Here is a 13,419-nt window from a genome sequence, read left to right as displayed (position 1 = left end):
CATTTATGTGCCTTTGTGATTATTGAATTGTCATAAATGGACCCCCCCCCCCTGGCTGTTGTATTTACTAAATGACTTTGCCTCTTGAGGGTTAAATTCAAATTGTGGGGGGTGGGGTTGTGTGGACACAGGGTCTTCTGGTAGGAAGTTTTATACCTAAACTAACAGGTGTTTTGGTTGTGTAGCTGGTCTGCTCCACTGTGGAGAGTTTGTGGGTATAGATGGCAGCAGACGTTGAATGCCTTGGTTGACCTGCACAGCAGCCACAGGAGAACAATAGGGAGCCAGAGCCAACAGCAAACTGTTGCATGCTATCGAAAGCAAACTGGGTGAGAGATCCTGAGTGATCTGGGGATAGAGGAGACTGTTAATGATCCTTCCACGGATTCAGCTAAACGGCTATTAGATAGATCATGTTTACCAAAAAAAAAAATCTTCTCACCATCTTTGTTGACCTGAACTTAACATTGAAAGAGTCTGAGCTTGTTTTTTTCCTCTTCTCATTGATAGCTGTATTTTATTTGACTTTATTCTGTTTTGTTTTATTTATTTTATCCTTAACTGCTGCTCTCACTCTCTTCTCTGTACTTGAGGTGCTGTAATGCACAAATTTCCCCATCATTGGTTCATTAAAGTTTTCTTATCTCTTAAGTGCACAGCTGTAAAATAAAGGGGCGCTTGATTATATAACACACAAAAGCAAAAGTCGTATTGGGGGGGGGGGTACAAAAAGGAATCTCTTTATCCAGATTTTGTTTTGATAATCTTAAAATTCAGGCTGCTGAATACGTCTATTTTTAGTTTTATTTGGATAAATTGAACTGTAATTGTGAGATTAGAGACCAGCCCTTCACAGCTCACTTTAATTGGTATGTCCAAACATGGGAGACAAAACACAGTTAAAATGGTAAGTCATAGGGGTTGATGTCATGGCTAAAGCATGTACTACAAAGGCATTTAAGTGAATGTTAATTGTATCAAATTCATTATGTTTGAATTTAACTGAGTTTGCTCGTTAAACCTTGGTTCTACTATTTCTGTTTAGTATTTTAGATGTGTTTGTATTTTATAGACTATTTAATATTATGTCTACCTGCCCAGACAGACATAAATTAAAGCGTAAAACTAAAATAAACTTTAACCCTAACCTGATCAGTCTTCACCTGAGCTGAGGGCTGCACTTCAGATGGTGGAATACAGCATCATTTACAAACCAATGAGTTGCCTCAACACATTGTTTTATTACCATTTACTGCAGGTATCCTTTAGATCAGTGGTCCTCAACCTGTAATGAGCCACGGACTGATTTAATGTTAGACAATATTTCCACGGACTGGCCTTTAAGGTGTGGCGTATAAATACCTCAAAATAAATGATACGACCGTAATCAAAAGTGTGATATTTTCTAAGTATAATAATAAATGTGAATCCACTGTGTATTTGTATGCAACTCTATCAGCAGCATCCTCGTAACTTTGTGCCACAACATGAATGAAATCTTCTCTGCTCACAACCCATGGTAAGGTTTAAATATGCCTTCAAAATAAGATACACAAATACAGTAGAAATTGCCTCAGTCGGATTCAAATGGCCCACGGGATTTCATCCGACTTGTAAAAAATCCGTCTTACGTGTAAGTCAGATTCTTCAAAATATCAAACAGTTTGGGGGTCTAATATCAAATTTCGCTGCAATCATTTTTGCTAGCTTGTTGGTTGGCTGGGTTCGGCCTCACTAAAGTATCAGCCGGCACAAACCAATACAAGCTTTGATTTCATATGGAGTGTGGCTGCAGAGCTGCGGTGTCAAGTGCCGGAGAATGTCAGCTTGACTTGGCTGGGTCTGCCTCACTGCTATCCCCGGTGTTGCTAAATATAAATGATAAATGGACTAGTTCTTATATGGCACTTTTATACTCTTGTTGAGCATTCAAACATTTAAACGAGCGTTATGTAGGTCAACCAACCTATTTTGTTAGACAAGCATGGAAACCAGTGAAGGTTGTGGATTTAATTTTAGCGGTGACATATCGTGATCGAGACAAGCGTCATGACACTAAAGAGGGAGTCATAGACAGATGTAACTGAGAGAATCTGCCCATTTTTCAAAATAAAACATTGTTCAGGCTTAGATAACAAGTAAAACGGAAATAATGTGTTATTTGTTCTTTAAGTGCGGCCCAGTACCAAGTGACGCATGGACTGGTACTGGTCCGCGGCCCAGGGGTTGAGGACCTCTGCTTTAGATCATGTGCTAAACTCAAGACCCAGATCCGGCCCGTGATATAATTATATTTGGCCCGTGAGAATTTCATACGGCTATTAATAATAACCCACCGGTAAATAGAGCTCCCACCACTTATACTACAAATCCCACTATACCCTGCAACAGCTGCTGTGCAGGTCAAGACCTGTGCACTAACCTGTTTCCCGCGTTGCCAATGACACATTGATCAGTGGTCAGCAGATAAAAACATCGGTCAGCACTTTTTACAGTGACATTTAAGCTTTAATGGCCAAATGAAAAGTGACGTTTGAAAACAGGGATTTTTAAAACAGGTGGGAGGCAAAGGACCTGTTCGTTGATATCAGAGGTAAACCTGTGTGTCTCATTTCCCTGCAATGTGTGGGGAATAGAGTGGAATTGTGGAATAAGACTAAGTAAAAGTAAATAGCTTCATGTTTCTTGTCTGTGGACTTCAATTCAATTCAATTCAATTTTATTTATATGGCGCCAAATCACAACAAACTGTCGCCTCAAGGCGCTTTGTATTGTGGGTAAAGACCCTACAATAATACAGAGAAAACCCAACAGTCAAAACGACCCCCTATGAGCAGCACTTGGCGACAGTGGAAAGGAAAAACTCCCTTTTAACAGGAAGAAACCTCCAGCAGAACCAGGCTCAGGGAGGGGCAGTCATCTGCCGCGACCGGTTGGGCTGAGGGGAGAGAAAGACATGCTGTGGAAGAGAGCCAGAGATTAATATCAATTAATGATTAAATGCAGAGTGGAGTATAAACAAAGTAAATAAGGTAAATGAAAAGAAACAGTGCATTATGTGAACCCCCCAGCAGACTAGGCCTATAGCAGCATAACTAAGGGATGGTTCAGGCTCACCTGATCCAGCCTAACTATAAGCTTTATCATAAAGGAAAGTTTTAAGCCTAATCTTAAAACTTCTTGCTGATATCACAGTTTTAATCTGAAAAATCTGCAAATTTTCATCAGCTTGAAATATTCTCGTTTTCTCTGATGTTATTTTTGAAGAAAATTATAATTTTATATTTTATTTAATGTGTTGAGGAAAATGTTGGTGTATTATGGCCATTCAAATTCATAGGGCTGCAGCTATCGATTATTTTAGTAATCGAGTATTCTATTGATTATTCCATCGATTACTCGAGTAATCGGATAAGAAATACTTTTTTCGTATTAACAGTTCATCTGCATATTTTAACTTCCGTACTGCAGTTTTTTCCCTGTGTGAAACAATCAGGGTGGATGGAGCGGCTACAAAGTTCTCTTTTCTTCACTTATTGATCAGGTGGTTGATGAAGGACCTCCAGCTGTTTCCCAGTAAAGGTTTAATGATGTTACACGGGCGAAAAAGTTTCTTTTGGAAGCTTCTTTCCATCTGAGCTGGCTGTCTCCGGCACCGCCTCTTTGCACTTGTGCAGACAGATTGCACGTAGAACAGCTGACTGCTGTTGTATTATCAGTGTTTATGTTGAAAAACTGGGGGCTGCGAGAGCGCAATGTTGTAATGCTTTGTATTCACAAGCATTATCCATAACATGTTTTTACTGCAGGTCTATATTTAGTCACTGATCAGGGATTAAAGTATGATGGGGGAAGGGGTCCTTCCGGTACCGGACGATTGCTAGTTCTAATGGCGGCACTCGCTAGTAAACCGCGGTTAAACTAGAAGTTGAAGAAAAAAAAAATAACAGCTGAAATTCTCAGCACAACACACAAACATAGTAGAGAGCGGTGGAGGCATGGAAAAACATGTCAGCGATGATCCACTTTAAGTGTCAAAGGGAATCCGTCGCAGCGACTGAGAGTTTTTTTTAGACTCTAAGGTTTTTTTTTTTTAAACGCCTGATACACACTCCAGTCCAGTAGGTGGCGGTAATGTAGCTCTAAGCTGGTTTGTCTACCGCCATTAAACCCACAAGAAGAAAAAGACAACTACGGAGAACCGGGATGGTGCTGATGTGGGTGAAGCGCTCCATTTACACGGTGGTACCTGAGCGTTGCAGGGTTTAAACGAAGCAGCAAATTTGTGTCGAGGATTTTTTATAATCGAATTGTTCGAGTTACTCAATGAATCGTTGCAGCTCTACAAATTCATATTGCTGATTAAAATATTTTCAGTTTCAGACTGTTCAATAAATGTTAATCCTGTTTTGCCCACCACTTAGACTGTTTTTAATTTTGGTCTGTTCTGTGATTGAGTTTGACACCCCTGCTTTAGATATTTGCACCACTATGGACAACCATAGACAGTACCTCTGTGACTGAAGCTCCATTATTAGAACTGTGGTTCATCCACCCTCTGCTGGCTTTGACATCTGTGTCACAGTCTGCTTTTTCTTTCCCTACTTACTGGCTGGCTCTCGGCCAAAGTGTGTAAGCTTGTATTGAGGGAGAGGCTTAAATACTGATCCTGTGAATAGTAGGTAAAACAGGACCCTTCTGAACGGCACATCTGGGCAGCCGGTCATAACGCAAGGAATATTTTTCTTTTTTCTTTTTCCCTCCCTTCCTGTCCAGTGGAAACTCTTCCTGTGTTCCAGAGTGATGCAGTCAACTTGTAAAACAGTATTTTCCAAAGGAAAAAATTTAACTGCTCTTGACTCTTGTGTATTAACAAAACACAGGTGTAGTTGAACACGTGGAAAATTTCATGTTAAGAAATTTAAATGAATAGGAATTTATCTGGAATAATCTGGAATAATGTTTACACATTATGTTCATAGAGGTTTGTGTACACCCCCCCCCAAATAAATAAATAAATACATTTTTAAATTGTTGGACTCTTGTAGGGTACCTTTGCATGATTAACAGCTAAAAAGTATCCCTATTAATCTCATACTGTGTCTTGGTACAGACCCTTAGTTCGTCCTCTGCCTGAAACAAGGCATTTTAGCTCCTCTTCCTTTAAGTTGGCTTTCTTCTGATTGGCTACCCATCACAAACAGATCGGAATATAGGTGGGCTTCTGTGCTCTCAGCCAGGCACAGAGTTGACAGTCTGAAACAGTGCTCAGAGCAGTGTGAAGCCTAAGCTTTTGCTCATAAGTTGTAGTGGTACCTACACTGAGTTCATTATTTAAAGTTCACCATAGTTAAAATGGGCATGTTCCTGGTGACTAACTTGTGTTTCAATCAACACAAAATAAAATCAGGTTAGTTGGCTAGTCTAAAAGTCAGAACAGTGTTGCATTTTACTGGTAAATGCCCCTTTTTAGATTGGTGAGGTGTTGCCAGTGCCACCCCCTTTCATGTGAATGTGCCAAGGAAACCCTGGGTTAACCTAGTAAGTTGATAAGAGCTTCATGTGACTGCTTATCCTGTTGTGTTAGGGTAAGTGAGTCTAGATAACAGAAGGATACACTGTGAATTTTAACTTGCTTCGTAGTATAGGGCCCAGGCCTGCCAGTAGCCGTCAACAGTGTGTGGGCTTTTGTGTAACCAGAGCTGTTTTATCCCAGTGGCCAACACTTAGCACCCCAGATCAGTTCATTGATGAAACATTAATGAATCTGCCATCTGTGTGACACTGACACCTCTGCTTCTGTTTGTGCTTGTTCTTGTTTAGAAAAGCAGTGTGTGTGATGTGACTTGTTTGCCTCCCGGCATCCCTGTCAGTCCAAAGCTGCTGTTGTTGAATATGAAGTTTCATAGATGCAGCAGTGTCATGCAATGCTGTTAGAGCTGTGCAAGCAACCCTTTGTTGCAAAGGTTGGCAAGGCCCAAAATTTCAAGCCTTTGTTTAAATTAAAAAAAAAAAAAAAAGGGTCATGATGTTTGGACTTTTTCTGGCTAAATATATATCCACAACAAGGGTCTCAATTCTTAGCTCAACCAATCTAATGCATAACACTGCAACACAGACTGCATCAAGCAGGTGTTTCTTGGCATGTGAAGGTCTTAGAGCAATCATTAAGTATTAAATTCTAAACCTGTGCTTCAGAAAATAGTTGTATTGCGGTGCCAAAGTATCTGAGCAGCCAGTAAATGGTGCTCAGTGTGATGTTTTTTTCTTTTTTTTTCCTCTACTATTTGCTTTGCTTGTTATAACTTTGCTGCTTAACTTGCTTTCTTGAAATTACTTTTCCAACCACTAAAATACCAAATTATGGCTCCTGGACAGGGTGTAGCACTGTGAAATGTTTTAATTTTAAAGGGATTTATTTTACAGAAACATTACATTATATATAATAAAACCAGAAGACAGATTGCAGTCCAGTTGGGGTGTGTCCATCCTCCATTGTTTTCAAGTCCTAATTCTAATGTATAACCTGAGTCCTTGTGATTTGTGCCAAGTTAGAATCTATTCCTAAGGTGAAATAGTTAATCACTGACCATTAATTGCATTTTTAAACAAAATCTGGAGGTGTAGTGAAGCTTAGTTCAGGCACCCAGCTCCAGCTGTACTGTGTTATGCCTCACACTCACTGTCAGCAATTTGAAGCTTAAGTTGCCAAGTTTTTCACCCCTACACCTGACATGTCTTTCTTGCTGCTGCCCTCCGTCACTGGCTGCTCATTCCAACTCCTGTAGGCTCTGAGGGAAATGGTTACTCATTACTTCCCAATTTCTATTTGTATCACATCTGTGGAGTGTGATTTACCTGACTGGGAAGAAATTGTAGTTGTTAGAGCACTATCATGGATTTCACTGATTAAGACGCACAGCATGTTGCCATATCCCTGCATGCATGACACTGCCTAATGGCTCAGGACATCTTGGCACCTACACATTGAGCTAGCGGTAGTTTTGATTTAAAGCAGATGTTATTGAACTGCATCCACCGATCAATCACTTGATAGAAAGTAAAAAGATTTTTAATTGTAAGACTCGGGAGGATTTGCGTTTCTTTCTTTACTTTAATCTGAATATTTGGCTTTTTGAGCGTGGTTGAGGAAAACTAGACTTTTGATGACAATGCCTTTAGCTATCACAAGATGTTTTGTTTTACATTTTTATAGACTAGTCTGCAGACCAACACAAAATCAGTCTCAGTACTCTGAGGAGTTGAAACTTGGTATCAAAAGAAAATTTAACACCGCTTCTTAGCGCCTCTGCTCCATTCATATTTTATTCATGCATACTGACCAAATCACACTCAGGTGTGTAACAAAACTAGTTTTAAATGAAGTAGCACTATTGCTACTGGCAATACTTACTGGAAATAAATATGACTGCAACGTTTCAAATGCCAGAATAATCTTGTTGGAGAAAAATGTTAGGAGGAGAGGACTCTCTCTGGAAATCTCAGCTCTCTGGAAGCCTGCTTTGCTAGATTATGTAACATTACTATAATACAGGCAAGTGGGATTATCTGAAATGGCACCAAAGGTCCATATGCTTTCAAGGCAGGCAGTCTGGAGGACTGAGATGTAATTTGATCCCAGAAGGTGAGGCCACGGATGAATCAATTATTTATTTATTTTTAAATGCTTGCTCACATCATGTGAAACCAAGGGAGCAGTAGTACTGTTTGCTTTGAAATGAAACCTACTGCTGCTGTCAGTAAGTGAAACTGCTTGTCATCAGTGTCAGCTTGATTTGACACTTGACATTTGCATTGCATTTACATTTGATCTGAGCAAGGTGATTTAACTTGACCTGTTTTTAATGATACTGAATAGAGCCGATGGAGTGCCGTGTTCTTCAAACCATGAAATCAGAAGTAATGCTTTTGTAATGTAGACTGGAGCTTCTGAGTTTCTATTTACTCTAAAATGAAACTTGGTGTGCAATTGAGGCTGGAATCTCTATGGGAACTATTTGCATCTTCCTTGCCCAAAAGAAATGGATTGTGTGTAGTGCCAGCTTGTGTTCTGTTTAAAACCTACACTTTAGCTTATGAAACCTTTCGGAATAGAAGACAAAAATGTAGACGTAACATATTTGGTGAGGTGGGGGGGGGGATCATAATTCTGTTCACTTCTGTATTTATGGTCAGCAGTCTGAAGATTTTTTTTTTTTTAAGATGGTTAATGGATGCATCTGTGTGACAGATGTGTTATCAGCTTGCTTTTGTTGGGCCTGCTGTTTCCAGTTAGCACTGCTTGAATATTTTCAGTCTCCCACAGTTTATTTGCATTTTCAGTAACTCCCAGACTTGTGAACAGCCAGTTCAGCAGCGTTGAGACCAACAGTTTACATACATGTAATCACTTTTCAAGTTAAGTGCTCTACGCTGGTTTGAGCTACCCTCTCAAATATGTGGATGTGCCCTTTTATTAGTCTTGTGTGATGCACTGGATACTTCCTGGTGTTTTGTGAAACTAACCATTAATTTCAAGATGTCACTTTAAGCTTTTCACTCCTTTTCTGGCACTTATTTAATCAAGAAAACAAGGAAAAAAAAGTGTTGCAGTAACACTAACTGTATTGTAGGCACAGCTGAGTGTCTGAAACCCAAGAAACAAAGATGACTGTCAGGTGAAGAGAGCTTTGTTACATGAAGTCCCAGTGAGTTGACACATAAACGCAGAGCTCTCTGGGGTGGGATCTAAGTAACAAGTCAGCTTTGTTGGCTGCAGTATGCGTTCTTTCCTTGATTTAAAAAGTGGTCCCACGTGTCTAAGGTGAATTGATCTGTTTTGGTTGTGTGTGTGTGTCCTCTGATTTTTCTGCACACACAGACTTGTCACTCCTTGTACGTGTATGCAGACATGACTGGTCAGTGAAAATGTCCACACATGCGGACCGAGTGACCTGTTCCAAGGGCAAAATACCCCCCCTTTAAACTGACCTTATGCACAGTAGGGTTTCCTGTTTTGTTTTTACACTGCCTGACAGTTTACCAAAAATAAATAGTTGCCTTGGAACTTGGAACACTACTATTTCTGTTTAGGAAGCTAAAACTCTTGCTGTATCTTCACCTTTTCTCATTTCAGAAATTAACCTCCCAGTTATTATTAGTACTGACTTGCATACTTTTTGCAGGAATGTCAGATATTAAGTGAGTGTCTGAGAACCCCATAAGACAACTTGTATGCTCTGTTGTAATGGTATGAAGTTATCAGTCAAAATAAAATTCACAGTGACTGTACTGATAAGCATGACTTCACCTGCAGCTGCAGGAAAGCTGATAATTCAGAGAAATTCTGGAGATACCTGTTTATTTTTAGACTTATTTGGCAAGGAAAAAATGACTTTTTGGCTCCACCCTGGTTCTATATTAATTTTAATACTTTGCATGTATATTATGCTAATTGCTTGCAGTAACTAAAGCTTATACAGTACCAGTCAAACTTAGGTGTGTCCAAACTGTTGACTGGTACTATATGTAAAGAGACTGCTGCTCTTAGCTACATTCTTTCCTTGGCATTGCATATTTGCAGTGCTAGCAGCAAGGGAGCCCAGCCCCATGAGAGAAACTCAGGCTCACTTGGCTAAAATTTGTGTCTCATGGGATGTTGTGGAACTTCAATAGTTCAATGTATCACTATGAACTTGCTTGATAGAGTAGGACGTTCCTGCTTTGTATCTGTTTATAATAACTGTGAACTTAATTTTGTTATTTATTTATTTTTTAAACCTGATGCTTTGGTCTGGTGTCCTTCCACTATTCTCACAGCGCTGTGTTCTCTGTGCTTCACAGGCTACATGAGGAGATCGAAGACTTCTATAAGTACATCTCCCCACGGCCGGAGGAGGAGAAGATGAGACAGGAGGTGGTGGAAAGAATCACGGGAGTCATTTTAGAACTTTGGCCCAGTGCTAAGGTATACATCAACCCAAACCCCAACCACTGTATTGAAGAGAGATGACAGGGGGTGGGTGTGAGTGCATGCGTGACTTATCAGTGTAAGCACTGCTGCAAGTATTGGCAGTAATCTGAAAGCTATCGAAAGTCTGTCAAACATCACCAGAGGTTATTTTATTTTTGTAGAAACAAATGGATTTGTAGCACAGTAAAAACTTAGTGAATCCAGTATTTCCCATGCCATTGGATTATATTTGTAGTAGAAGGGTATGTGCATTAGTGCTGCAGCTATTGATTATTTTAATAATTGAGTATTCTATTGATAATTTCATCAATTAATCAAGTAATTGTATAAAAACTTGTTTTATTAATGAGCAATAGTAAATCTTTAAACTGCTCATTGTTTTGCATTTTAGAAATTGCAATGTTTTGATTAACTGCATAGAGTATCTCAGTATCTGGCTAAAAACTGTTTCATTGTGTTTATGTGCCATATTTAAATATCATTAACCTATTTATTTTTTCATTTTCTTATTATTGAAGAAAACATTTTCTTAAATCAAAAAATGAGGTATACATACAACCTAAAGTAAAGCATAAAATAAAATGGCCTTTACTGTCTTCTTGGAAGGCTGTCTCACATTAGTGGGACAGTATTGTGTGTCATGGATGAGTTAGATTTGGTGTGTATATGTTTTTGTGTGCTAGTGAATGAGTATGTATGGTTGTAAGCTTTTAAAGTGACATATCTGCCTTATTATATATCAGACTAAGTTAACAGCTTATCTGCATATTTTATTTTAAATTCTGTATCTTTATGCTAGATTTTTCGCTGTGTAAAGGGAACGACGTTGAATGGAAGCAGATAGAAAGTTCACTTTTCTTCACGGTGGAGCTTGTTGATCAGATGGTTTGATGGACTCCCACCAGCTTTTTCCCAGTAGAAGTTTTAATGGCGATTATGGGAAGAAGCATAGCCGTTTTGGACGCTAGAAAAAATGCTTTCCACCTGAGCTCACAGTTTCAGTAATGGCTCACTCTCTCTCTGTGTAGGCTGACTTAGGGCTGGGCGATGTATCGAGTTTTTTAAAAATATCAATATTTTCATACGCGTTATAAGATGAGACAATATTGTTTATATCGATATGGTCTATGTCGCGTTACAATCATACTTGTAGATCCACCACTTCACCTTTCTCTTCTCCCAATTTTTCTCTGCACAACTTCACACTGCCCGGCTTCTCTCTCTCACCGCTTCCCCTGTAAATCATGCAGGAAGCAGCTTTTCAGACCCCGCTGGTGACGGTTTTTCCAAAAAGGGGCTAGCGACAAATTTAGCGACTTCTTCTGGTGATGTCGACAACGTTTGGAAACCTGAAATCCCTCGCTGTTGCCGTGTTTTGTGTACATACAGCTTTCATACTGCGTCCGTTCATATGCTTTGGCATTGCCCAAAACCCCAAGAGTACCTGGCTGCAGGCAAGAGGGCGCCGCCACACCTCAACTCCATAGCAGACGTTGGTTTGTACCGGAAGTCACGTGACCTTAATAGCGGAAGTGGGTCTTTTTCATGCGCTTGCAGAGTACTAGATGTACAGGAGTACACGGGAGGAAGCACTTTCCAGTGAAGTAGACTTCACCAGACTGGCTTTTTAAGAATATTTGCTATTTTTGCTCTATATCTTTTCTATTTACATTTTAATAGCACAGCTGTGAGTCTTTTTTTTTTTTTTTTTTTTTTTTTTTTTTTTTTTATAGAGGGAAAAGAAGCATTAATTTATTTGAGAAGCATTATTACTTAAATATGCCAATAGTTAATTTTTGAGCAATTTCTCATGTATATCTACAGCCGAATAATAAAAAATGTTAATAAAAGTGCCCGTGTGACATTAAACTTATAACAGCATTGTGTCCACTGTTGTGCTATCTGTCTCTTTTGTTGAGAAGACTGGGTGCTGCATGGACTTAATGCTGTCAAACTTTTTATTCACATGCATGCTCTTAAATACTTTTCTACTGCAGGTCTATTTTTAGTCACTAATGTGGGTGAAATGCTCACATTTACACGGTGGGCTCTACAGATTTGTGCATTAAACATAGCATCGAAGCAAAAAGTATGTATCTTATTCTTTTGTTTTGGTAATCAAGTTATTTGAGTTATTGGATGCTTTCTTAAATGAATTTTAAATAGTGCTTAAAAGAGGAGTCTGCAGATATCTTTCATTGCAAAAAATAAACTTTGTAAACAATAATAAACCAGTACAATTAGGTGCTCTCCAGTGATTCATACTGTGGACCAACTCCACAATCTTGGATGGCAGCTGTCTGCTGAAGTCCTAGTTTTGCTCTGCAGCCTCGGCATAGCAGCACACGAAGTGATTCTCCACCCGCTGCATGGTCTGGTTAGAGTGACTCTTGAGCTTGCATAGAAAGGATTACTGTGGCCAGCTGTAGCCCATCATGGTGGAGTTTGATTCTATCCAACCGCTGGCCGTGATCCTCTCTGAAGAAGCAGTTAAATTATTTTGAGGGCTGCCACAGCAGCAACCTGGCTGGTGAGGGGAAAAAAATGTAAAGTTGGAGAGAATTGAGGCTAAGACACAGGGAGTTGTTCACTAGTAAACTGGTTTCAGCTCTCTTCTTGGACAAATAAAAAAAAAACTCTAAGACAAGTTGCCAAATATACCCAGGTGACCTGTCTGTCTAAAGAAAAAGCTGAAGTCATAAATACTGAGAAAAACCAAGTACTTTGGACGCACTACCTTTGACACAGAGGGTTCTGTAATTTACAAGTCTCAATTACCACTGTTTGGTTTACAGTATTAATCAGGCTGTTTGTGAAATCCAGCTAATGGTTACAAGCCATCAGGCTTTTATAAAGCATCCTGTTTTTTTTGTTATCTCCCTGCTGCACAGCACTCTGTTTAGGTCATGTTATCAGTGCCACCACAGGCATTATTGTACCCGCTGACTTTGATCCTGCTGATAGAGCAGTGCGCTTTAAAGTGTGTCTGCACTGAGCTTAGCAACTCCTGAATGAAGGAGCACAACACTGTCCCTATCCTGGCCAGCTTTATTTTTCTTCTTCTTTTTTTTTTTTTTTCCACCGTGGGGCAAGGATGGGGCAGTGTAGTCATCGGGTCAGTGTGATGCCTGTTAAATCAGCTTAGAGACCAAGAAGTCCAGCAGACAGGCTGCTCCTGTACAAAACTGTAATGTTGCCTGGTAAATATGGATTTTGTCTCAAGCAGTGGTACCAAGAAATGTTCATGGAATTTATTTTTTTGTTTTTAGATGTGTGGAAGACTTGGCAGTTACTCACCGCATTAAGGCCATGAGTAAAAGTTTTATTGGAGAGTACCAAGCTGTGATTAAACAGCTCACAGCTAACCTTCCTAACTGCCTATAGTTACCCCACCCTTCACAGACGTCTTCAGGAAATACTATTCATTAATTCAATCATGGCTCTAC

The 13,419-nt window shown here is 39.6% G+C and overlaps 1 protein-coding gene across 1 annotated transcript in view; it reads left to right on the top strand.

Annotated features, from left to right (window-relative positions):
* Positions 1–13,419, top strand: part of tent4b (terminal nucleotidyltransferase 4B) — a 29,476-nt gene that overhangs the window by 8,128 nt on the left and 7,929 nt on the right. The window contains exon 2 of the mRNA XM_030724549.1: positions 9,844–9,967. Coding sequence (XP_030580409.1) covers positions 9,844–9,967 — 124 coding nt within the window. The remainder of the gene's footprint in view (positions 1–9,843; positions 9,968–13,419) is intronic.

The sequence above is a fragment of the Archocentrus centrarchus genome, chromosome 3 (genome assembly GCF_007364275.1).
Source record: "Archocentrus centrarchus isolate MPI-CPG fArcCen1 chromosome 3, fArcCen1, whole genome shotgun sequence".
Lineage (NCBI taxonomy): Eukaryota > Metazoa > Chordata > Actinopteri > Cichliformes > Cichlidae > Archocentrus > Archocentrus centrarchus.
The sequence above is the reverse complement of the archived record's forward strand: the minus strand, read 5'-3'. Positions and strand labels throughout refer to the sequence as shown.